We start from the raw sequence: 26,359 nt of genomic DNA, 5'->3' as shown, positions 1-26,359 counted from the left end.
TCCCTGTTAGGAGCTTGGCTTTGCTCCTTCCCCTGGGGAGCTACTAACACAGCTTACAGGAAATGAATTTAGAAAACATTTGTAAGGATTTGTTTCCTAGGATGGGTAACCATGCAGAATGTGTCTTTCATTGAACATACATACCTCAAAAAGTGTGAAAAACTCACTCTGAAATACAAGGCGAGCTAGCTGAGGGTTTAGATTTTTTTTTTTTGTTTGTTTGACTGTGACTGCAGGAATGAATAGTATGTGAGGATTCTTCTTGAGCAGCAGTAAACCAAGCATTAGGATAATGCTGTAAGAAACAAACAGCATTTTATCTTATACCTTCCATTTAGTTTAAGGCAGATCATCTAAGCTCCCTGTCTAGTCAGTAAGTAGAAGCACACCTCCTCAGATTTTTTGGATTGCAGTGAGTGAGCCATTGCACCTTTCCTCCTGTATGCTCATTGTGCTGGGAAACCTGGAATGGCCTATCTTTGTCCTTGCAAACAGAGAGCAAGCAGGCTCCATGTGAGTACCTCTCACTAAAGTGCTTAAAATGAGGTGCAGCCAAGTCTAGATCATGTTCTGGAACCATTGGGACATAAGAGCAAGATTAGATTTATGAAAGTGTGCTGAACTGTAAGCATACCTACTTAAGAAATTACATTTATTAGAATTGATAATTTTCTTAACTCCTTTATCTAACTACTGGCACATTAATAACTATTTGTTCTTAGTAGGCATTCTGTATTTTTATTGTCTAGAGGCTGGGGAAGTCTTTATCCATCTTAAGAATTTAGAAGAACATTTTATGTCTGAAATGACACATTGCTTTGCAGATCTAATATCCAGTGCTTCAGTATCCCTGTAAGTAGAACTCTCATCCAAGTTAATAGTAGTTGCACAAAAGGTACAGAGGATGTATCCTGTTCACCCATTGAAAATGTTTCAGATAAGAGCTTCACAGTTCCAAGTATAAAAACAACTACTGACAAGCCAGCTTCTAGGGCCAAAAAAGTAAGATTGGTGTGTCTCTCTGTCTGTGCACACAAATACACATGCTTAAATACACATACTCTTGAATTAAAAAAAAAAAAAAAAAAAAAAAATTGCAACAGACAATATTTTAATCTTCCAAAGTTAGACTTCTTCCAAGTTTGTCTTTCATCCTGCAAAGGTTGATGACTTGGATAATGCTCGAACAGGTCTATGAGTCTGCACTATTTTTTAGTAGATACATTCAGTTCCATCAATTTGTTGCATGATTTCAGTTTTAGTAGATAAATAGGGAGGCAGATGCAGTTTTTTCACTGATGAGGAATATTAAAGGAGTGGGTGGTTTGGGGTTTTTTTTATTAGTTGTGAAATACAGGAAAATCTTGAATGCAGAAGAGAAAATTGTTTTCTCCAAAACTTGCAATTTCACTTTTGAATACAGTTCCAAAATGCTTATTAACTACTGCTTTCTCAGATGAAGTTTTGGCTTAGTAATAACTAAGTACAAATATTTCTGATTAATTTTAATTAAGTTGCTATTTTGCATTGTTCAGCAATCTACCAGAGGAGATTGTTGCATACACTGTGGAGATTCTTCAATTCCAAAACACTTATTGTGTTGTAGTAGAAGTCATAGCTTTCGCATCAGACATATAGTCTTATAAAAATCTGATTTATGAAAATGATAGTTCCAACTTTCACTTACCATTGAAAGTATTTATGCCTCATCTTTTGAGTAAGTTGTACCTTTTCTGTAAGCAAAGCATAAGCTCTGTTGAGCCATAACATTTTCCAGTTATTTCCTTTGAATTTTTGGGGTTTTTCCTATGGTTGGTGAAGGGGGAGTACCCACAGTGCTACTCATAGAGCACTGAGAGTTTGCTGTGATCTCTGACAGCTGAATTCAAGTTGGCTGCATGCTGCATGGTATTTCAAGCACATTAGTGATACTGCAGCCTCATAATTCCAATAAATACTCACAAGACAGCATAAGAAAATTGTGGTGAAGCACAAAGAGAACTTGGGTGGGTATCTCTACTCCTGGGGGAGTTAGCTGTGATTTCTGCTGTGCAGGGAGAAATCTGAGGCACTGGCTGTGCATGATTAATCCTGCATGTTTGAAACAGGAATGGGAAGGATAGAAAAGGGGAGATGATATACATCCAGGATGAAGCTGGGGTATGTTTTTAAGGCTGTTTACTTTGTGAAATTACTGTGGGTAGGAAAACTGGAAAAGGGAGGAAATAATGAAGCTAAACAATGTGTCTGTTAAGTTGAATAGCTCTTAATCTCCTTTGCTTTTTTGCTCTTCTTTCTTATGAACTGTGGAACTTTAGCATTAAGATAAAGACTATTCACATTTCAGTTTACATGAAATAAGATTGATTTTGTTTTAAGTGCTAGATGTGGGAGAACTGAAATTAAGTATATGCCTTTTAGTTAGCTGGAAAATGTTACCAAGAGTAGCTCCAATTATATGTCATATTCCAGTCAGGTTTTAGCAGGAATCTGTGAGAACATTCAAGTTAAAGCTTCATTATCTGTATTCACCTTCATATGTTTGCACCAAAGTGAAAAATGCAAGGAATTTTCTGGCTTGTGCACAGGACTCAACTAAAACAAGTTTAATGAGATACCACATTTGGTTTTGTACACAGATTCATACATGCTGACACAAAAAGTTGGAAATGTAGGAGGCAAGAAAAAAACCACGATGCCAATACAACAACTGCTGTCTAAAACCATACAAACCAATACTTGAAAAGAAGCCAAAAATAGCTAGAATTCTAAGCCTTAAAAAAACCAGCTTTATTTCACTTCCTGAGATGAGCAAAGTGCTCTCCATTGTCCAATGTGGATTTTACCGTTTCTTGTTTACTTCAGCGTAAGGTAAAGAAGCACTTATGGGTATTGTTCCTCCTTCACCAGAGCCAGCATTCTACTTTGGAGATGATGAATACTACGTAGATGAGAGTGCTGGCTACATTGAGGTCCGTGTCTGGAGGACCGGGACCGATCTGTCCAAAGCCGCCTCTGTTACGGTGAGGTCCCGCAAATCTGAGCCAGTGACTGCAGAGGGTGAGTTTCTGCTTCTCTCTGGTTTCAGACTGCTACCACTCTGTACATGCTGCTGCACTTCACAAGTGCTAGCTCACTGGGTCTTGGTGCCGTTTCAGCCACATAAAATGAAAACTGCATGTGTCTCGCTTTGAGTGGATCTCTTCTTCTTAGAGCAAATTCAGTGGTTACAGAATTTCAGAGAAACAGGAGTAAGAACTGCTATGAAGTACAACACATGGAGAAATGCCTTTAAATCCTCATATAAAGACTGCTACAAAGGCAGTTGATTGCTGCCTCAAGAGCATAGTCTGGGCTCGGTTATGATCACTGGCAGCGTGCTGAGTTTGCTTCTCTCCTTTTTACTGTAGGCAGTGAGAAATCATTGCCTATTATCCTATTCAGGAACAGCATTGCTTCGGCTGTGTGACTCTTGGATGCTTCAGCAGAACCTTTGCAGAATCAAGTGTTAGCATACTCTATTTTTTCACAAAACATATCATAATTTTTAAACTAAGATATTCATATCAAGGCAGCATAAAAATTATTTTCCTCAGGTGCTTATCCTGAGTGTAACTTTACTTTTATTTCAGGAATATCTAAACATAGCATATATGTATGATATATGCATATATGTATCTTTCTTATGAGAAGGAAAATTATTAAGTCTGAAAAAATACATGATTGCTTCAGTTCTAAACTTGCTTTTATGATCTGATGGCTCTGTCAAATCTTGAATATTTAAGTTATTTTATTTCTGGTAAAAAAAAAAAAATCTTTCCTTACAGTAAGGGTCTTTATTCATTGTGCCAGGATCTCTATCCTGGCATTCATTGTGCTAGGATTAAAAGCTGGGAATGGCTCAGCTCATGATCTCTCTCTGTTGGTCACAGCAGGTGTAATTAATTATATGTAATGCTATTTTTATCTCTTTTCTATTGGTAGCTGGGGTAGATTATGTAGGCATCAGTCGTAATTTGGATTTTTCCCCTGGAGTCAATATGCAGACATTTCGTGTGATAATTCTGGATGATCTTGGACAGCCAGTGTTAGAAGGAACAGAGAAGTTTGAGCTTGTGCTAAGGATGCCCATGAATGCTGCCCTTGGAGAACCCAGCAAGACCACCATCTTCATTAATGACTCAGTGTCTGATTGTGAGTACTTTTTTCTTTTTTACTTTTTCATATTTTGGCGATGATGTGTTAAGTCATTCACTGTCTGGCTGCTTGTGTTCTATATCTGGTGCAGTGTGGCATAAGTAAATATGAAATGGTGGAGGGAAGTAACTCCTGCAGTTATACTTTACATGTGCTTTCTATGTTTTTCTGCCCAGTGCCAAAGATGCAGTTTAAAGAATCTGTGTATGTAGCCAATGAAAATGATGGGCAGGTTTCTGCCATGATATATAGGAGTGGGGATATCCGATACACATCCACTGTGAGATGCTATACAAGGCAAGGTTCAGCTCAGGTTATGATGGACTTTGAAGAACGTCCTAACACTGACAGTTCCATCATCACATTCCTTCCTGGTAAGTTCTTGGGTCTCATTTTAGAAGCCTTTAGTCTACCATGTTTTCTTGTGGTTTGCTTTGCTCTCCTTCGCTTTGTTTTGTTTTGTTTTGCTGTGTTTCAATTGTGTCTTCTCATAAAGTAGTGTCAAAAAGATCACTCTGGAAAACAAAGGCTTGGGGTGATGGGATGATGTTGCTTCTATTTTCTTGAATTCTGACTTTGAGGGATAATCAATAAGAACCAAAAGAGTATATCTTCATTTAGGTTCAGCCTGAATGCCAGGATCTTTGTGATAGCAAAAGCAGGTTTGGCATAACACAGTAGAAGCACAGATCTGCTGTCAGAAAGGAAACTTCAGAAGTTCTGCTCTTTGTTAAGCAGATTTCTGGTAAATACATTTGGCTTGCACTGAAATAAGTAATAGATGTTTCAACAGGTATATAGCTCCCTAATTCTTCTTTGAATTTTTTTCTCCCACCAAGGCTCACCTAAGATCACCCACCAATATCATGTACTTAATATCTCACATCAGAGATGAAATGCAAATAAATCAAATGTTACTATGTTGAAAGAATATTGCCTAATTCTTTCTACTCCTGCAGAAGGCAGTTTGGTCTTCAAGTCTTTGAAGTTTACACACATGTGATAATTTTTGCAAGTCTTAAACAAGTTCTATCATCAGTGTGAAATCCTTGGTATGCCCTTATCACAGAAATTACATTATTTGTATTTCTGTAGACATGTATCATAGTGCTCTTTAAAAAGTGAGTTGTTAGTCTTTATTTAGGGTTGGCCTCAGCTTTTAGTGCTGTCCTGTTCCCTGCACCTTTGCTATTGCTTCTGTGCAACCAGGAAAGAGTGCAGCTAGTAAGAATTAATGGATCTGGGCCACTTAGGAAGTGACTTTTTTTTTTTTTTTTTTTTTGAGTGTTGCTCTTCCATTTATCTGCAAAGACAAGTAGCAAAGAGGTCTACTATAATTATATTTTGTCTCCACAAGCTTCTTAGGCATGTTTAATATGCAGCATTTTCATTTCAGTTTTCACATTTCCCATGTAACAATGAGCAGGAGGAGTATTTTGCATTTTTTTTCTCCTCCTAAGGGATAATGTATTTTCTGTAGTGAGGGAAAAGGCAACCACAGGAAATGAACACAGCATCCTGATCTGTTTCTTCATCTTGAAGAGCCTTGATCTTATTTGAATATGTAATGATGAAAAAAATACAGTAAATGGACCTCATCTCTCTCCTGCTGTGCTGTTCCTTTTGTCTGGGATGTAGGAGTCAGTCTCATGATGAAGAGCCCACCAAGTCATGCTGGGTGCCAGACACTGAACACCATTTGTAGGTCTTGCTGCTTGTGTAGAAGGTGTAAGGCAAGGTGTTCAAGTTTCTGAGCATCTAGTAAGTCAGGAAACATTAATTTGTGAGTGCAAAATTGAGAGGTATGATACTCCAAAGCATTTTTAAGCCAATATTCACTGTCTCTTGGAATCAGTGGGAGTTCAAAAGACTTTAAAGTCAAATGGAATAATATAAGTGAAGGTCCACACAGTTGGAGGGTGTCCAATCAAAAGAGACTTGAAATATAAAACTTCATGACAAAATTGCCATTAGTAGTCGTAATGGTAATTAGTAATTAGTATTACCATTAGAAAGGTTTTGTTACTCTGTTTCCTTGAACAAGTATTTGCATTTTAAGTGCAGTCTGTAGAAGAGGTCACTGAGAAGGTGCATATTTTTCTTAGGTAAAACAAAAGAACTAATACATGAAAAGTGAACACACTTGTCTTACAGAAGTCCCAAAATGGGGGATTCCACTTTAATGAGTTCCCATAGAAAGGTAATAAGTGCTAATTCTGCTTTCACTTCTGTCATTGCTCATTAACTTGCTTGGTGTCAAGGTGGATGCCTTGGCCAGCAGGAGCAGCCTGTGGTGCCTTGGAGAGAAGTGCTGTATTAGAGCAAAGAACACCAAGTTCTGCCTGATGCTACCTTCAGAATGATTGCAGGTGAAACTGAGAAGCCTTGCACGCTGGTGCTTATGGATGATACTTTCCACGAGGAGGAGGAAGAGCTGCGCCTGGTTCTTGGCACCCCAAGAAGTGATTCTTCCTTTGGTGCCTCTGTTGGGGAGCAAAACGAGACGCTGATAAGGATTCGGGATGACGCAGACAGTAAGAGGATAGTTTATTGTTACTGGCTTTTGGAAGCCCATTTGCATGCTCTAAAAACATTTTTTTTTTCTTCTAATGTCAGAGGCTATCATTAAGTTTGGTGAGACCAAATTTAGTGTGAGTGAGCCAAAGGATGCAAGGCAAGTAGCAACTGTGAAAATCCCAGTTCTTCGCCTAGGAGACACTTCCAAAGTTTCTGTTGTGAGAGTTCATACAAAAGATGGATCTGCTACTTCTGGAGAAGACTATCATCCTATATCAGAAGGTAGGATCATACTTACCACATCCAATTATTTGTTTTCATTCATGACTGTAACATAATTTTTGAAAAATGAAATAACTTTGATTAGAATACTTTGCAACCACATCCCAGAATGTGTTTTCCTATTCAAATACACTGTGGGCAGATCCCCTGTGGTAGACAACAGCCAAGTGCTGTTGGAATATTAATTATCAGTGGAGATATTTACAAAAGAATTATGATTCCTTTGAAAGCATCTCTAGCTCAAGTAGTTGTAGAAGATGTGTGAATTAAACCTTAGTTATATTTGCAGAGTGTAATAACATTATTCTGAAGAAACATCTATTTATAGGATATGATTGTGTGGTTGTTTCTTGAGCAATTCATTAAGATAATGACATTTGCTGTATGTAGGAATTGATGTATATTTCTTTTTCTTTTTCCATATGCATAGTAATAAAGCTTTCCTTCTGTATTTCTGAATTCACTGCCTGCTAGTCCACACTACTAATGAATGAGGAGAGAAGTTGTGTAACAGAATGAGAAATTTCTTAGTTGATAAACTTCTTTCCATTAATAGCCCACCTACATGCTTTAAGCAATGACTAATGGAGTTTGTAGCATGATGATTTTTTTTTCTTTGAAAGTTTATGATAATACATGACACTACTCTGTATTTTAAGATTAATCATTCATTGCTGGAGTGTTTTCACAGTTCCAGATAAAATATTTTGGCATCCAATCATCTGGAATGTAAGATTTACCTTTGAACATCCAGCAACAACGTTGCACTACATCTTCAAATTCCATAGGAGTAGCATGTGTCACTAGTGATCTCAGAAGAGGCAATTTGCTAGCCACAAGAAAACCATCAACCCAGAGCTTGCTAATTCCAGTCACTTTGCTCCTGCATTTAGAGTTTTGCTCTTTCCCTCTGGCAACCACAGGAACTTCTAGTGTCAGCTGACACTTACCCTATATGCACATTACCCGTGGGTATTGTCTTGCTTAGGTTCTCCCTGCTGTGCACCAACAGCACATGGGAGCAAAGTTTTCAGGGGAAACAAGCTGCTGCAGAACAAGAAGCTCTTGGTCTCTGCCCCCAAGCCTTTGAGAAAGGTCAGTGATGTGCAGAATTTCCCCAAAGGTTTCAGAACATCTGTGGGTTTTTAGGGAACCTGCCTGTTCAGCCAAAGATACAAAACCGGCATCCTCAGTTGGGTTTTCTGAAAGAAGTGTGGGAAGCTGAAAATCAGTAAAATTCTTAGCTGTTACACAGCTAAGAATTTGCATATTTGTTCCCTAGCTTAATAATTCTTGGGATTGAAAGGATCATTAGATCACTTAATCAGACTCACTGTGGATTGCAAGATTCTCCCAGTTTTCCCAAATTATTTTTGTATTGATCCAAATAACTTCAGTTGGAGAAAATATATCCTTTAGAAACAGTGTCCTGTGCTGGTGTGAAGATTTTGGAGAGGAGGAGTGTTTCTGAGCACTAATCAGTCTCTATTACCTAACTATGCCTTATTTCCCATATACTATTCAGCTTTAGTGCACTACTGCTTTTTGTGCCTGTCCCTTTAGAGTGCAGAGCTCTTTATCACCTGGTATCTTGATTATGGTACTGTTTCTATATACCAGTGAGAACATCACTCTCTGCAAGTTCCTAAGTTTCTGTTGGTTATTTCTGTATATCTTCAAAGTGAATTTGACGTTCTTTAAAAATAAAAATATTAGAAATGCACTTATTGTTTGGGATGTTATCACTCTTACCCTTTCCAGGCACAAATGTTAAATAGCTTCTGTACTTTTTATTTCTTTAGTAGCTAATACAGTCAAGAATCATAGTACTCCCTAACTTGGTCAGTGTGATGTGTTGATCTTGGCTGGCAGCAAGTGCCCACCAAAACTGCTCTATGACTCCCCTTCCTCAGTTACAGAGGAGAGAGAAAATATGACAGAAGTCTCATGGATTGAGATAAGAAGAGGGAGAGATCACTCACCAATTATCAGCACGGGGAAAACAGGCTCAACTTGGGAAAATTAGTTTCATTTATTACCAATCAAACCAGAGCACAATGTTGGGAAATAAGACTAGATCTTAGAACACATTCCTCCCACCTCTCCCTTTTTCTTGGGGTTAGCTTCACTCCCAAATTCCTTACCTCTGACTGGCCTGAGAGAATGGGAGTTGCAATCTGTTTATTGCACATTATTTCTGATTCTTCTTCCTCCTCACACTCTTCCCTACTCCAGCATGAGGTCTCACCCACAGGAAACAGTTCTTCAAAAACTACACTATGGGTCCTTCCCATGGTCTGCAGTTCTTCATGAACTGCTCCATTATGGGTCTTCATGAAGTCACCAGTCCTGCCAGCAAACCTTCTCCACTGTGGGCTCCTCTTTCCATGGGCTTCTCTTTCCATAGTGCCCCCTGCCATGGGTCCTGCCAGGAGCCTGCTCCACTGCAGCCTTCTCCACTGACCTTGGTGCCTGCAGAGTGATTTCTCACATATTCTCACTCCTCTTTCCCAGCTGCTGTGGTTCAGCACTTTTTTCCCTTCTTTAATCTGTCATCCCGTTATGATTTATGAAAATTTTCAGAGATTATGGTTTTCAATACTCTTGTGTAGCTACAACTTTGTTCCTTATTTTTTGTATATGCCATTGTATTTATTGCATTTTTTAGGAAAAAGACCTAACAATACCTTTTATTTGGAATTCTTCAATCTTTTGGTCATTCACATATGTTACCAGCATTTGCATGTTAGTCACAGATAATTTTCAAAACATTAAGTTCCATTAGACTAAATCTTGAGCTTTGCAAATCTCTTGATTTATGTCTTATTTCCAGTGATTTCCACATGTGTCCACTGCTATTCATTATTACTATTTGCAGCATCAAATTGGTTAAACTAAATTTGCAAGCATCTGTAATTTGAAAAGTGAGTATTAACTGCCATCTCTCGTGGCTGGGCCTAGAATCAAAGCTTGTGACAAACAACAGATTTATTTTTAAGTGTCTCATGTTTTCAGAAATTGAGTTCAAGGAGGGTGAAACACAGCACTTTGTGGAGATTGAAGTTCTCTTTGATGGAGTAAGGGAGATGAGAGAAGCCTTCACTGTTCACCTGAAGCCTGATGAGAACATGGTTGCAGAAATACAGGTAACAATTTCATGCAAAGTCCTGAGCAACAAAGTCTGGTAAACTGCTCTCTTACTTACTTCTTGGTTCACAGTTATACTCTTCTTTTAAGATTTATTCACACCATCTTGACCTTTTTATTAAAAGACAAAAAGGGCATCTCAGCAAACAAAACAGTTTGTTGTCAGGGCAATAATGTTGATGGGACCATAGAGTCAATGAAAGACTGAAGTCTTCAGAATATTGTTCCAGACATATTCTTCTCATCAGTCATAGAAACTGATGTCCTCTTAGAAACACTCTCTGGCAATACCAATGTAACCTCTATGCTGCAAAAAGAGCAATTTCAGATGAAATATGACTTCTATTGTCAAAGCCATGTTAATATTATTCTTATTGTCAAAGATGAAATAGCAACACATTCTTATTTTTTTAGCATTATGTCTTAAATACTTTTAATTTAAACAGTATATTCCTCTGATTTGGCATAAAATGTTCTTGAAACTCCCTGTCTGCTTCATCAGTGTCTCACCATCTATAGTCTGACTGCAGACAGCCAGGCAGAAGAGACACAGCCTTTGCTGATGACAAACACCCCATTTCCACCACCCATTAAAGCACACAGTGCACACAGGGGTTTATACCAGAATACTGAAGTGATAACAAAAATGGTGGGAGACAAGGTTCAATGTCTGGAATCTTCAGGGAAAGAAATGGAAAGAAAAATTTAATTTTAGCTATTCGTCTTGCACTCTGCAGTGTACTTTCAGTCCCTCAACCCTCTCTTAGTAGCTCATCCAGTTGAGGTTTTGGAACTTCTTTTGGAACAGTGTTTTGAAGATTATGATCAAGGTCCAGCTTGTCTATTTAAATTTTCACAGAGGACTGTTTCTGTCCTTTTCATTGTCAGACAGCCAAGGCCATTGTTTACATTGAAGAAATGAACAGCATGGCAGATGTCACCTTTCCCTCTGTCCCTCAAGTTGCATCTCTGTTGATATATGATGATACTTCTAAAGCCAAAGACAAAACCAGTCCCATTGCAGGCTATCCTGTCATCTGTATCACAGTGAGTATCTCTGTGCAAAAACAGAAAAAAATCAGTATATGGATTTTGTTCAGTGGATTTTAGCCACCCAGTACCAATCCATATGGTGATGAGTCACACATATTAGTCACACATATTAGTTCAAGCTAGAATTATCCTTAGAGCTAATCTTATTTTTGTGGATAATTAATCTGTTTTCAGGAGGACAAAAAGCATAGAAAGATGTTTCACTTGTTCCTCACTAAGAATAGTTTGATATTGATACTCACACTGTGTCTGTGATTGCATGACCTTACTATATCCTGTGTTATCCTGCTTTAATTTGCAGAGTTAAAATCACTAGGGATAACAAATGAGCCATTGTTTTCAGTGAGTGTCACAGATTGTGGCAAATTGAGTGCTGAAGGAATACAGGCTTCTTTCGTTTTTTTCACTAGTAGTTTTGCAACTGAAAAATTTGCATAAATATTCATATACCTTGAAGAATATTTTTGTCCATCTTCAATTTTTTTGTCACACATTCCTTTTGCACAGGAATGTCACAAGTTAAATGGTTCGTCTAAATTAAAAAAAAAAAATATCAAAGAAAATAAGTCTTTAAATGCAAAGTGTATTTGCAGAATTAGATCAAAGGGAGGAGTTAAAATTAAAGTAGTACATGGGTGTGTAGTTTGTGCCCTCATAAGTATGTTGCATTTTCACCTATAAATCAATTTAAAATAATATTTTTTATTTCAGTAAGCTTAATTAGATATGCCTTTCGATCTGCCCTAACAGTGCTAAACACATCACTGCCAATATACAGAGATTTCTTATGATATTTACTGGGATTGTGCACTGCATGTTGTTCAGTTTTGTGACTCTTGATCACAAACTCCTTTGCCATGAAGCAAATAGATTCTTAGCACATGTGCCTTGTTCTTCAGGCCTGTAACCCTAAGTATGAAGACTTTGAGAAGACTGGCTCGATATGTGCCAGTGAGAGCATCAATGATACCCTGACACGGTACCGGTGGCTGGTCAGTGCCCCCACTGGCCCCGATGGAGTGACCAGCCCCATGAAGGAGGTTGACTTTGACACCTTCTTCACCTCCTCCAAGATGATTACACTCGACTCCATTTACTTTCAAGCCGGTTCTCGTGTCCAGTGTGCAGCTCGGGCTGTGAATTCAGATGGGAATGAGGGTCTGGAGCTTATGAGCCCTATTGTCACTATAAGCACATCAGAAGGTAAGACATCATCACCTACTGCAAAATTCACAGATCTCTTAGATTCCAAATTCAGTCCAAACAAAAGCTGGTTGCATGATCAGGCATTTTAACATTACCATCTCACCTTTTCTTCTGCTATTCATAGAAGTGGTGCAAAAAATGTCTTGACACAGCAGAGCATTGTATAAAGAAAAAGATTTTCCTCTCCTAATTCTCCACATCTTTAAATAATAATCCATATAGCAAATTTGTGCATTCAGGAGAACAATATATAGCAGGCAATGGAATTAGTGAAACCTGGTTTCTCTTGGCTTTTGAATTCAGCTGCAGTAATGATGCAGTACAGTCTCACTCCTATTAGACATTGGAGGATCCACATGAGAGTGGCATGTGAAAGCCTGGTCAGAAGAGAAACCTCATTTGGCATTCAGGCCTCATTGGACACCTGAGAATTTAAGTCTTGACTAAAGTAACTGGGCCCAATAACAGGGCATTGACAAAATTTTTCCCTGGTGAAAGCATTCATAATTATTCATACTTCTTTTTATATGAAACAGACTGGCTTTGTTACTGTAATAATGCATTATTTGGATTTCACTTGACAAATAAGCAGAGCTAATTAGCTCCAGCTTAGGACTGAGTTGTCATGCATAAATTACTTCCAGTAGCTGAGCCAGCTTGTGATGTGGAAGGAAAGAAGTGCAATGATCAAAGAAACCTGCGAAAATCCTGAATATTTTCCACTTTGAAAAGGTCTGACCTCCAATGCATAGACCAAACTTTCAAATGGAATTCAGATTGTGCAAAAAAAAATTATTTAGTCTCTTTAGCAATGTTATTTGCATTTAAGGGAAAAAAATACTAAAACAACTGATCAAACCAACCAACCAACCAAAAAGCTGTCATGTGCAGAAAAAAAATTTTGTTTTGTCCTGACAGAAGCTTCCGACTTGGAGATTTGAACAAGATGAGGTCTTCCTGTACCAATAAGCTTTCCAAGAGGAGGGCCCTGCCTCCTCTTTTCTTGAAATTCCTCAGAAATGGGCAAAGGGAACTATTTTGATTTTCACATTTGCTTGTTTCGTCCTTAGAGTACCTTATAATCCTTTGGCTATCACATGACAAAGCGACCAGAATGCAGACCCTTCTGTATTGAACTATGCAACTAGAAGTTGCATATATCTCAGGTCATATGATTACAAACCTAATTTTCTGGTCCTACAAACTTGGACTAATACTGGAACACACTGAACTAACACTGGAAAGAATTACCAAAATAAGTTAGACATTCTCCTTTCTTGGAGAAATTCAAAATTCAAATTAGCAAGCAATTAATCAAGTTCCTTAAGCAACTTGAGCTGGCTCTGTTCTAAGAAGAATATTTCTAGATATTCTGTGACACAATCTTTCTAACTACACTTCTATTACTAGTGGATCAGGAGACTCATAAATTTTTTATGAGGGCATATCACTGCATACTCCAATCCAGTGCCAGAATCAACTGAACACTGGTGGGATATCTTCCATAAAACTTAGGGTAGTGGGAGGAATTAAAGCATATGCCTCTGAGGACCTCTGTAAGAAAGTATGGCACTTGGCACTGGCTTTGCAAGTAAGGTTGACACATGCAACTGAAAGGACACCAATGCAGTATCAACACCTTGTTCTGAAAATGTGATTCTGTTGATCAAGTAATCATTTCTGTTTGAATCTTCTTTTGCATAAATTCCCATTGAAACCTCTGGAAACTGCTTCTCAAAGTGTTTACCTGTCATTCAAGAAAATTCTCGTTGTTTTGGATACCTGTACCATGGGAGAAAAGTGCATCTAAAATAGTGCAAGGGAAAGTATAGATTGTTTCCTGTGGACATAAATGAGGTTCCTTTCTCTTTTTTCTGTTAGGTCTTTGTCAGCCTCGTATATCAGGAGTAGTTGGAGCAGAGCCATTCTCTGCCAAACTGCGCTACACTGGCCCAGAAGATCCTGAATATGCCAACCTCATCAAACTGACAGTCACTATGCCACATATTGATGGTATGAGAAAATCACCTGTGCAGTTAGGAGAATTTACACAATGTGCTGTTATTTGGGCTATTTTATTTGTTAGGTTATTTTAAATAGCAAGTTAATAATGTAATCTTATAACAGTAGGACCAAAGAAAAATGCTATGAAAGTTATAAAGCGTAGTTTGCAACAAGGTGCATAAGATACTGTATTGATATATAGCCTCTGATGTAAAGAATAGCATTTTCAGATTAACTGCATAATTTACATAAATTGGAATAGACCTAAACTTTCTAAAATTCCTTTGAAGTGCATAGAAATATACCATTTAATTACTATTCACATTTTTTTTTAATTTAGTAATATGTTGTGTACTACTATATTTAAATACTAATATGTTTAGAAATATTTTGTCTTCATAGTATACAGACAGTTATTGTGGGTAAAATTCTCATACTTAACATATCAACTTTCTCTGAATTCTAAAGTACAGTATTTGGTGTAAGTAAAAACGGCATAACATGATTAGTGTTTGACAAAGTCTGGCTAGATTAAGCAGGTCTAAGTGACATGTAGTGACAATGCTATAAATTAATGTTTTTAGGCATGCTGCCTGTTATTTCCACAAGGGAGCTCTCCAACTTTGAGCTGACACTGAGCCCTGATGGAACTAGAGTTGGAAACCATAAGTGCTCCAACCTGTTGGACTACACAGAAGTGAAGACCCACCATGGTTTTTTAACTGACGCCACCAAGAACCCAGATGTGATTGGAGAGACCATTCCCTATCAGTACAGCCCAGCAATTAGAGGCTTCAATACCTTGCGCTTCTACCGCAACCTGAACCTGGAGGCCTGCTTGTGGGAGTTTATCAGCTACTATGACATGTCTGAGCTCCTCACTGATTGTGGAGGCACCATTGGGACTGATGGACAGGTAGGGAACTGGAACTTGGTTTCACTCTGTATTCTTGCAATAAAATATTTCCCTTATAATACATCTGTGCTAGTGGGATGAAATTTGTTGTGATTTTCTCCTAGTACGGTTCTGGGGTGTTTTAGGGCAAACCAATCGCTCTTCTACTGTTTAGTGAGCCAACTTAATCTTTTCTTAAAATGAAAGCCTTCTGAAGAATTGCTTTCAGCACACAGATACCACTGGGCTATTTAATATTCATTGTGGTATATATTAAAAAACAATTTTAAAACATTGGAGAGACTTCTTGGTGATAACAATGGACTGCAGTGTCCTACCAGCAGCTTGGCTTTGCTGATCTCTTGTTCACTGGGTAACATGACCCATCAGTGCAGACAGCACAGTGGTCTCACATTACCCAGCAGAAAATTACTTGTTCAGGAAAGAAAAAAACCTGCCATTATGGAATGGCTTAAGAACAAAGCTGTGAAACTAGTTAGGGAGTTAAAAGTAAGAAATTGGAGAGAACTTGAGGTGTGCTTTGGAAAATTATTTCTAGAAGTCGATAGTAGCATGGAAGGAAAAGGGGGGCAAGACTTCTTCTGGAGCAGTGACAGTGAAATTAATCCCTGGGTCTTCCCTGTGTAATTGCTATATAAGCCTGTCTGATCCCACTCAGGCTCTGGAGTACAGAGGCTGTAACTATGAAGTTTATGTACAGAAAAATATATTTGGGGAATAATCCTATAGGCTGGAAGAAGGACTTCTATCAGAGGAGTCTATCCACAGTTAACTCACTTTTTGGGTACACTAGCATTCCTTATTGAACCACTGTGAAAAGAATGAACTTGCTTTGTAAAATGGCCATAATTTCTCTGCTCTTTTGACATTTTTCCAATGATCCGTCTTGTGTGAGACCTCAGCAGACTTATTTGCACAAATTCTCATTTTGTTGGTTCCAAATGGCATAAAGCAGATGTGGAAAGTGTGTAGACGCCCACAGAAACATATAAGCATGTGCAACAGAGCTAATTTACTACTAAAAGCGTAGTCACTGATGGACATAGAGATATCTAATCAGATTAACTGATTTTTTTTGTTTGTTTTGATTTCGTTATAATTACATGCCTAAAGTCCACCTTACTCCATGGGTGTTCAGAGGTAATCATACAATCAGTTTCCTGGACAAGAAATTGCACCTGGATCTCTTCAGCACATGGTTAACTTCCTAACATTCTGTCCCACTTAACTAGAGGTTATATACTCTAAATCAGAAGACAAGAATAAAATGGAGCTTCTGCCCATCTCAGATGCAAAGTCCTTGCTGTATATGTCATCTCACTGATCAGTTCTAGCTGCTTGTCTGCTACAGAGACTGTTCAAGGTCTCTGCCTTCATGTTGGAGGCTCACTGTCCATGCTGTGCTTGGGTTTGGCCTCTGTTGAAAGCAGATCCTCCTACAGGTGCATTCCACAAGATCTATGAAGCTGTCAGAGGGAAAGGGAAGGCATCCAAGTGTGGGATGTAAACCTTACACATTCCCACAAGATAAAAAATGACAGCAGTCTTCACCGTTCTTAGAATGATTTAAGTTCATAATTTCTTTGACTCATCATTCCTTTGACTATCTCCTTATGTTCAGGCAATATGCAACCATATATTCTTATTTCCCACATAACACAACCATAAACATACACAACTTGAAGTATCTGTAGCTATGTAAGCCACTTCTCCCTCAGTGAAAAGGAAGGAAGACATGGTATGAATCCTTTCCATTTTAACTACTTCTGTGTCCTTTAGAGAAAAAGGGTGAATAGCTTCTTTAGACAAATGTGTGTCTAAATAAAGCCTATTAATATCTATGTGCATATAAACAGAGGAGGAAATAAGTACCATTCCAATATTTTAGTAAATTGGAAGAACCTGTATATTCAATATTGAAAGACATGGATTAGTAGCAATGCAGCCAAAGAAAAGAACTGTACTTCCCTTAGGCTTCAGAAGTATTATGTACTTTATGTAAGCTCTCTCATTTACAAGCAGATAGGGTTGAACATAAGCTGGGAGAGCTATGGAACTGCAGCTGAAGTCATCCTTTAGTGCCTCCTAGGTTATGGAAAAAAGGTTGCAGTGCATTAAGTGAAATGAAATTACTTCTAGCGGTGAAGCAGCCAGTACGCGCTTCACTGCTCTCCCTGTTTTCCCCACCTCCATTTAATTCTCCTCCAGGTTTGGTCTTTATCTTCACATGACCCCCTCCAGCTGAGAGGGGAGGCAGTCAGTGCCCTATCTCTGTGGTTGTCACCATTGTTGTTTTTTTCTCCTTCAGTGAACAATTAATAATCCTTTTCTGTGAGAGGAAAGCTGGCAGCTATGTTTTTCACCATTTTTTAGTAGACAAAGGAAGCCTAAATTCTATTATACGGACAGAACAGATAAATAACAAAAACACTCTTACCATATCCTGCTACCACTGCAAATTTAGTATCTTGAATTTACCAGATACTTGGGCTAGATCTTTTGGCTCAAAATTTTGTTTCTTCATTGTAGTTCTCCAGTACCTGTGTGGTCAAACAAAGACAGCCATGTTGATTCAGATAGAGAAATTTCACACTAAGAGCTGACAATATCTTAAATGGACCTTCACTTTATAGGAACTCCTGCTGTGGTAGGGGAAGAAGATGAACTTTAGTAAGCCAGAAGTGAGGTAGGAGATCTGCAGCTGGAGCAGTTCTTCTGGCACAGCTCCTAGTGTTTGCTGTAGGCTGCAGCTGTCTTAGCCAGTTCCCATGAACTCATGAACTGTCATAATACATACAGAGAAGGTCTTAGTTTTCTTTTTTTTTTTTTCCCTTTGAGGCCTTTTGATTGTGACCCACTCTCTTTCTCAATTATTCTGTGCATGAGCAAACCCTGTGTGAGCTAGATGCAGCACTCCTTTCAGTGTACAGCTTGGCAGTTTGTTCCTGGGGTCTGCCACAACTGAAAAACCAGGCATTTATGTAACTAAACATGGACTTAGATGTTCAGTCTAAAGGACTTCTACTTAAAATTAAAGACCTGCCCCTTTTTAAATTGAGCTAATTAATTTGGATTAGAGTTCAGCTTTGATGATTAGTAGTTATCTTTAGGACAACCTGCAGTCACAGTCTAAAATTCAGTGTCTACAGTTGGATATATATAGGATTTTCAAAAGGGGAATTCACCTATTTCAGGGCAGTCTTCTGCTATTTTTAAGTAGATGACAAAAGTTGTACATTACTTCATAAAGACATTGTGAGAGTCAGGTATGTTACAGACATCTCACATTCTCACAACACAGGTTCTGAAACAATAACAGATATTCTTGAAATGAATTGGAAAAATGAGACAGTGAAAACCAAGTAAGTGGCTGTACTTTAATAAGTGTACATTGAAGTATTGACCTGCACTTACTTCATGGAGTGTGAAGTATCATTTGATCTCATTTCCTCCTGTTGTTAACTGTTTGCTACAGCCAGGCAGTTTGGCATCTGGAGGTTTCTGTGTGGTTCTGGCCGAGTGTTTATATATGAATGTTGCTTTCCATAGTTCAAGTCTATTTCCAGACATGGAATAGGGAAGCAAGGAAGTTACCATTCAAACTAATTTTATTAATGACAGCTCATTAATCAAGTCTTTTATAGGAACAAAAAGGTGAAGAACATGTATTAAAATATTGAATGTATAGCTTTGTACCTTGAAACTACAGTAATTGAGTATTGCTGAGCAGTTCACTTTTTTGTCTTCAAAAACCAGTTGTTTTTGGCCCAAACTGAAAATGTCTTTCTTCCAGTATGTTCAGTTCCCATTTATGCTGCACATTATGGCACTGAGCATTTCAAAATCCTATCTGCAAACAGGTTTTAAAATCACTAATGTACTGCTGCACATTATACAAGGCAGTTTGCAAAGGCTTTTTATTACACAGGAACAGTATATTTCCAGTTTTATTGGAACTAGTTTTACCAAAATCATACTTTAAGATAAAAACTCACCTATTCTGAAAACCTCACTAGATGTTGTAAAACGCAAACAGACAGGAATGTTTGTCTTCAGATTTTTATTCACTTTAGCAACCCCAGTCAAGTTTAAGAAAACTCTACAAACTCATGTTCGTTCCCTTGACATGGAACCTCACTAAAAGTCAAACATTTTTTCTCTAGCTGCAAATGTGCATTTACTAAGCTGTAAAGGAAAAAAAAAAAAAAAACAAAAAACTATAAAGTGAATGCACCAGCTGTGTAACAAAGTCAGAGGTTAAATTTTTTCAAGGGACTGGCATTTCAAGGCTGTATTGCATTCTCTTCTCCATTCAGACTTCTTTAAACAAACCTGCTTTGCATTTCACCTGTGACCTACCTGTGTGGGTGTCTTCTTAGGGCCAAATTTTAGTTTTGCCATACTGACATTGTGTAAACAGCTAGTTGATAACATTGTTAAGCTTGTGTGACTCAAATTCACAGACATTGCAATAGAAATGAGTAAATGCAATAGAAAATGAGACTTAGGTTAATTTGGAAATAATACCACAATTTTCATGTAAAGTCTTTTTCATTGAGATATACAAAATAAAACATGAACTTGTGTTATTTCTAATGTCTAATTCTAATTTCTAATTCCAATTTTATCAGTACTATCAATGAACACACACACACATACACTGACAGGCTCTGCCCTCTGGAAATGTAAGCCAGCTAAATAAAGCATGCTATAAATGTACAACAGAGTCCATGCCACAAACCCTTTATTGAAAATATTTTTTATTTTAAATATTCTAAGTTGTTACTTGACAGATCCTCAAAATAATTGTGTATTTTACTTAATGAAGTTTGACAAATTGCATCTGAAAGGGGAAGAAAGGCAAACACTTATAGAAACTCCCATTAATACTTTCTAAGTCCTCAATGGGAATTGTCAGTATTCTAAACCAGAATTTATAATCTGTGATAATTTATCTTACTGAAAAGTATGAAGCCCTACTTCTTAGATCTGTGTCCAGTATAAATCATGTTCTTATCTTACACACGTGAATTTTGAGGTGCACTGTTTGATGTTTTTTTGTCTAAATTTTTATATATATATATATTATGTGCAAGAGTTTTTTCCCTCCTTGGAACAATTTTTGTCTTCTGTCTTCTCAGGTTCTCCAGACCTGGCCTTGTTATAGAGTGTGAGACACAATTTCCCCATTTCATCTGGGGTTTAGCTGTAGTCTGTATTTCTTTCCTGGTATCAGAAGACTAAAAATCACAGCCATTTATTATTGTTTAAAATCAATTTTACTGAACTGAATCAGTGTAACTGGTAAAATCTCCTGTGCATAGGATGTATGGGTACATAATGCACCTGTCCTGTCTCTCCACAGCAGTTAAGCTGATCCTACACTTACACAGCTCTAAGTTACCCATTTGGTTTCATCAGTGTCACATTGAGATATAAAATGAACAGCTGGCTATTTCCAATAGGCTTTGCATGCAGTGCTGGAAAAGAAAGATAACTCAATGGAAAGAATGTTTTATCATGTTTGTCTAAACAGCATTATTAGGAGGGCTGGAGAAGTCAAACTCCTCCATCTGTGTAACACATGCCATCAATTCGTTGTGGGGCAGGGTGGTGGCTGTTCACTTTGACCCAGCTTTCCTCTGCAATTGACTTCCTCTTTATTTTATTTTACTATATCAAAAAGATCTTTTTGTATACCATGTCTCGAGATTTTTCTCTTCTGCCTACAAAAGACTAGATTCCCCCTTGTAGGAATGAGAGGCTCTTAAAAGTTTTTGTTTGCTGTTAGAGAGAATTATTTATTCAATAATTCTCTGACTGTCCATGTTGTAGGTTTGCCTCCAAACCTGCAAATCCATGAGTGCCTATAGAAGAGTTTGTGTGTATGAAAACTCAGTGAGCTTTTAGCAAGAAATCCTTCCTCCTCCATCCATGCCATGAATCACACATAGTGGCAGCAATACTGATGGAAGCACATGAGTGCACAAATAAATTCCCAGGCTGAGGCAAGCAGCTCTGCTGCCCAGACACCTCTTGCAGGTTTTACTGAAAGGGAAGAACCTTTTAAATTCTACAGTCCTAGAAATGGAGAGATTTCAGATTTCTCTGCAGAGCAGCAGTAATATGTCAGAGGAGCAGTGTTCCTGGCAGACTTGCCTCAGAAGGGATCCTGCTAGCAGATTTTGACCAGTAAAATAAGCCAAGCTCTAACACTATGGTCCCGTCAAATGGAGGCAAGAAAACCCTAAAATGTGGCTTACAAACCTCAATAGTGGATTGTACAGTACACATGAAGAGCCAATAATACATTGAGAGCCAAGAAAAGCTTTGTAAAGAGGGGTGATTTTTTAGCTTGATGTGCCATAAGGTACTGAGCTAGAAGGAGTTTTATGGGTCACCCAATCCAGGCCTCTGCCTTAAGTCTATGTAATGTAGTTCCAACACTAGTGGACTTAATCTAAAACCTAACAGGATTTCATGGCCTCACTATTCTGGTGGAATGCCACCACATTAGGGCTGGAAACTCTTCTGGTTTCTAGGCTGTGTTTGTCATGGCCATCTTAGTCCTGTTTGTTCCCGTGTCAGCACTATCTCTCATCATCAGTGGCCCTCCTCTGCACTTAGTCTCCTGATATATACAGACAGCATTCTTATTCCCTCAGCCTTTGTTGTGCTGGCCTCAACAACAGGGCTATTTTAGACTCCTGCTCAGATAGTTTTGCCATTCCTCTGATTATGCTGATTTCTTTTTCTGCAGTCTACAATGCAAATTAGACTTTTTCAAGCCTGGATGATCAAAGCTGTTTCAGCTAAGCTCTCACTAGTGCTCTGTATAATGGCATGCATGCTTCTAATTTCCACCCCATTCCTCAGTTTATCTGAGGATCATAGCACATGGAGAGGGTAGGAAGGTCATAGTTATGATGTGATCAACTCACATAACAAAATTTCTTTCCCCTCTATTGTGTCTAATGAATGTCTTTCATTTCAACAGAAATCCCTGTGACTGGTTTCTATTACCTTATACTTTAAGCTATAAGATTTCATCTCACTACTATTATTCTAATCCTCAAGGTCATTAAATTCTCACTTTGATATTCCAGTCTTCTACTTTATCATTAAGCATTATGTATGCTTCTATTTAAGAAAATAATGGGCATATGTTAAATCTTGTTCCACGTACTTTTGTCTCTTCCTTATAAGCAAACTAAATTTCAGATCTCTGACTTCAGTGTCTAATTCTTACAGTACAGCATGCATATATAGAACAAAAAGGCAGAGAGAAAAGCCAACACAGTTTGTCTGGGATAACTTTACAACAGTAATACATTTTTAATACAATCAAATGTGTTTATTCAGTTCTTGATACTGGTCCAGGAAATTAATTTTTTTTTCATTTGCCTCAGAGGCAAAACATAAAACACTTGCATCATTGCTATATTTTTTTATAGGAGTGAGAATATTACATTGTTATTTTGGGCAATTTAAAATTGTACAAAACGATTTCTCAGCTATTTATGCAGGTATTCCAAAGATATTCTTGCAACTTAAATGGTAATAAATAATAATATTTTTGTCTAACTTCAATTGGTCATCTAATATACAGAGAGAAGAAAACTCCTTTTTTCTGCTCCAAAATAGAAGTACTTGATTGTGTTTTTGTAAAACCGATAAAGAATCATTAATATACTCTACAACTGTAGCATCTCATCTACCAATCTGTGTTAGTGTTTGACTTGACAGTGGTGCCAGACTGTTATCAGCAATGCCCAGTGACAGGACAAGGAGCAATGGCCATAAACTAAAAAATCACAACATGGGAAAGAGCATAGAGGGTGGCAGAGCACTGGAACAGGCTGCCCAGTGAGATCATGGTGTCTCCCTTTCTTGAGACATTCAAAACCCACCCAGACATGTTCCTGTGTAACCTGCTCTAGGTGACCCTGCCTTGACAGGTGGGCTGGGCTGGATGATCTCCTGAAGTTCCTTCCATCTCTAAAATTCTTTGATTCTGTGATACTGTGTGTTTCCAAATGACTACTGTCTAAATGCTAGCATGTATTATGGAATGAGTCAAACAATGTAAGTCAAAAACATTTTGGTAGCACAGAGCACAGATCAAGGAGAGTCACATGTGAAAGTGAGTTGTGGCAACTGTGAACATTTGCCTTAATTAAGTCCTTAATTAGGTCAAAGTATTTAGTCCATGCAAGCAGTAAATGTGTGGTTACATTATATTAGTAAAAGTTCTGTCAAGTAGTTCAAAGTGGAAAGCAGCTGTAAGGTGATGGTCATTCAGCACCTTGACTTCCTACAGGTTGAACCCAGCTTGTAAACTTCCCTGAGTGCTGGGGATTTCTGATAGTGCAAAACACTCTTTAGAGTGTTAGAAGGATGTAAGGTAATCAGGGAAATGTTCAGATGTGCAAATTTATATATTTTTGTTGGAACTAAATGAGAATTCAACAGCTTTTATGACTTTGAAAAGTTTCCCACTGGGAGATGATCTCAATGTCTTTCCTCCCATGTATTTCTAAGAAAATCCAGAATGGTCTAAAGGGATCTGGATTGAACATTTCTAGTCAGAGGTATGTGAGTGACAAAGTATTTCTAACAAAACAAGATAATATGAGTCTCTTCAGACAGGTTTAGATCTCTGTATGACATAAGAGCTGTCTTAAAAGGTGACAGCTTACTGACACTTTTCTTCTTGTCTTTTTTCATAAAAAAAAAAAACATATAAAGAATATGTAATTCTTTGATAATTATAGCACAATTGTTTGGTACAATCTATAAAGAAAGGCTCTATTTTTATATCCATATCAGCTTGCTTATTATTTTTGGTTCTTCCAGACAGTGTTTCTTAGTTGACAGTAACAAGAACATAAGCAAAGGAGTTGGTTAAGGCATAACCATAGAGCAAATGCAAAAGCATATTTAAAGAATTTCTAAAGCTTTCCTTTGTAACTGTGTGGTTTATAGTCTAAAAAAACCTGAACAAAAATGGTGAGTCAAAATTGAGGGGGTTGTGTTTTATCAGTTTGAAGTACAAAGATGAAACTTGAAGGGAATTAAGCTCAACTGAAAACCACTGAAATATGGCTTTGCATCTGGAATTTACAAAAAGAGAGAATTCGATTGAGTCACAGTGTTTATTTCAAGTTCTGCCTTCCCTTTCTCTTGCCTGCGGCTTGCCTGGGTGATGCTGCCGTTCATGGTCACCGACCCTGATACACAATTCTGTTTTTCCAGGTTCTCAACCTAGTGCAGTCCTATGTCACGCTGAGAGTCCCTTTGTACGTCTCCTACGTTTTCCACTCTCCGGTGGGCGTCGGGGGCTGGCAGCATTTCGACCTGCAGTCAGAGCTCCGGCTGACTTTCGTGTATGACACTGCCATCCTGTGGAAGGATGGCATTGGCAGCCCACCTGAGGCAGAGCTCCAAGGTGGGTGTCGATTTTCTTGGCATAGAACTCATGCTCTGTTACTAAGACTGTGGTTTTTAAATCATTCCAATATTTAAAAAAAAAAATAAAATTTCATTTATTGTCAATTGCAATCTGTCATTTCCTAGCACTCACGGGTGTCTGCTAGAGTGTTTATGAAAATAATGTAAAGTTGATATCAGCTCTTTTACTGCAAAGAAAGACAATCATATTGTTATATTTGAAGTACATGTGCAAAATTTAAAATATTTATATTTACTCAGAACTTCAGAGTACATTATGTAACCAAATTCTGTTAGCACACAAGATGTTTGCACTGTAATGAAAATAATTGAAGCTTTTCTGTGATACCATTTTTTCTCACTGTGAATGGCCAGTTTCAGAAACTTGATATTTTGAAGATTTTATTAAACATTCAAACGAAACAGAACTATATAATGGAGGCCTGTCCTCTGAGACATTCTACAATAGGTTAGATGCTGACAGTAAAAGTTTATAACTAGTCAACAAGTCAAAAACTATCATTGCGTAATTTATCTTCTAAAAAGTTAATTTACTTTCTACAAATAGTCATATACAGGTATATGTGCAAGATTAAAATATATTATTGTACCTGTGTGCTGCATTGTTCTTTTTATGCAAATTTATGTAATATTTCCCAGCATTATACTTCAGGTGTTTCCTGTCCCTCTCAGCCTAAGGTAGGATACATGTACCAGCTGTAATTATGTATATACACAATTTCAGGACTTCTGAGAACCTAAAATCACTTTTTCCTTCTGCTAACTCTGTATGTGAACTACAGAAATCATTGCTGTACCATTTCTGTTCTTTTGTTAAGAGCAGGAAATGAGGAGCTGCAAGGGAATCTGCAGTGCATGAAGAATGGAGCGCATGTCATGCCATGGCTAAAGAATAAGCCACATGCCACAAATCATGGGATGTGCTGGTCACCAAATAACAACCAGATCTAATCCTCTGTCTCAGTAGTTATGTGGTGCATCTTTGCCACAATTCCCTGTCTTAATTTTTTAATTTCTCTGTTTAAGAAGCTGATGGCCACATCTTTGGAGGTGCTGAACATTTTCAGTTCCCTTTGAAAACAACCAGTGCAAAATAACTCCCAACATATCACAGTCTCATTTGGGTAGTATTTTTTTCAGCAGTTGTTTTTGTGGGTGGGGAGGGGTTAACTAGTTTCCAATTTCTTTCCATACCTCTCCACTCACATAATTGTCCTACATAAATTCTAAGTAACATGGTAAAGCAGACAAGGTCTTCTAAAGCCCTAAGTCATACATGAATATGTAGTTATTTCTGTTGTACCAAGAAATATGATTGGTACAGATTATTTTGTACAGGTGGCATACATTCAAACTGATGTGTTAGGTTTCCAGCACATTTACAAGGGACCATTCCTGTTTCCTTCTTTTTCCTGGCAAGCAGAGTAGTGGTACATCACTGGCTGTTGGTAAGGGAGCACTGGAGGAAATGCCTGGACTCTAAAGCTTTGCAGAACTCCAGAAAAAAAGGGCCTTAGCTGCAAGCTACAGAAATAAACCACTTCTGATGTCTAAACCAGATCTTGT

General features: G+C 37.9%; 1 protein-coding gene across 1 annotated transcript in view; it reads left to right on the top strand.

The window, feature by feature from the left end:
- FREM2 (FRAS1 related extracellular matrix 2) overlaps nt 1-26,359 on the top strand; it is a 115,522-nt gene that overhangs the window by 74,904 nt on the left and 14,259 nt on the right. The window contains exons 7-17 of the mRNA XM_079319032.1: nt 2,911-3,060; nt 3,985-4,194; nt 4,374-4,571; nt 6,567-6,731; nt 6,814-6,996; nt 10,012-10,142; nt 11,032-11,190; nt 12,096-12,399; nt 14,284-14,415; nt 14,991-15,322; nt 24,578-24,770. Coding sequence (XP_079175158.1) covers nt 2,911-3,060; nt 3,985-4,194; nt 4,374-4,571; nt 6,567-6,731; nt 6,814-6,996; nt 10,012-10,142; nt 11,032-11,190; nt 12,096-12,399; nt 14,284-14,415; nt 14,991-15,322; nt 24,578-24,770 — 2,157 coding nt within the window. The remainder of the gene's footprint in view (nt 1-2,910; nt 3,061-3,984; nt 4,195-4,373; nt 4,572-6,566; nt 6,732-6,813; nt 6,997-10,011; nt 10,143-11,031; nt 11,191-12,095; nt 12,400-14,283; nt 14,416-14,990; nt 15,323-24,577; nt 24,771-26,359) is intronic.

Source organism: Erithacus rubecula (genome assembly GCF_903797595.1).
Source record: "Erithacus rubecula genome assembly, chromosome: 1".
NCBI classification, from domain to species: domain Eukaryota; kingdom Metazoa; phylum Chordata; class Aves; order Passeriformes; family Muscicapidae; genus Erithacus; species Erithacus rubecula.
Note: the sequence above shows the minus strand (reverse complement) of the source record. Positions and strands in the feature narration are given on the sequence as shown.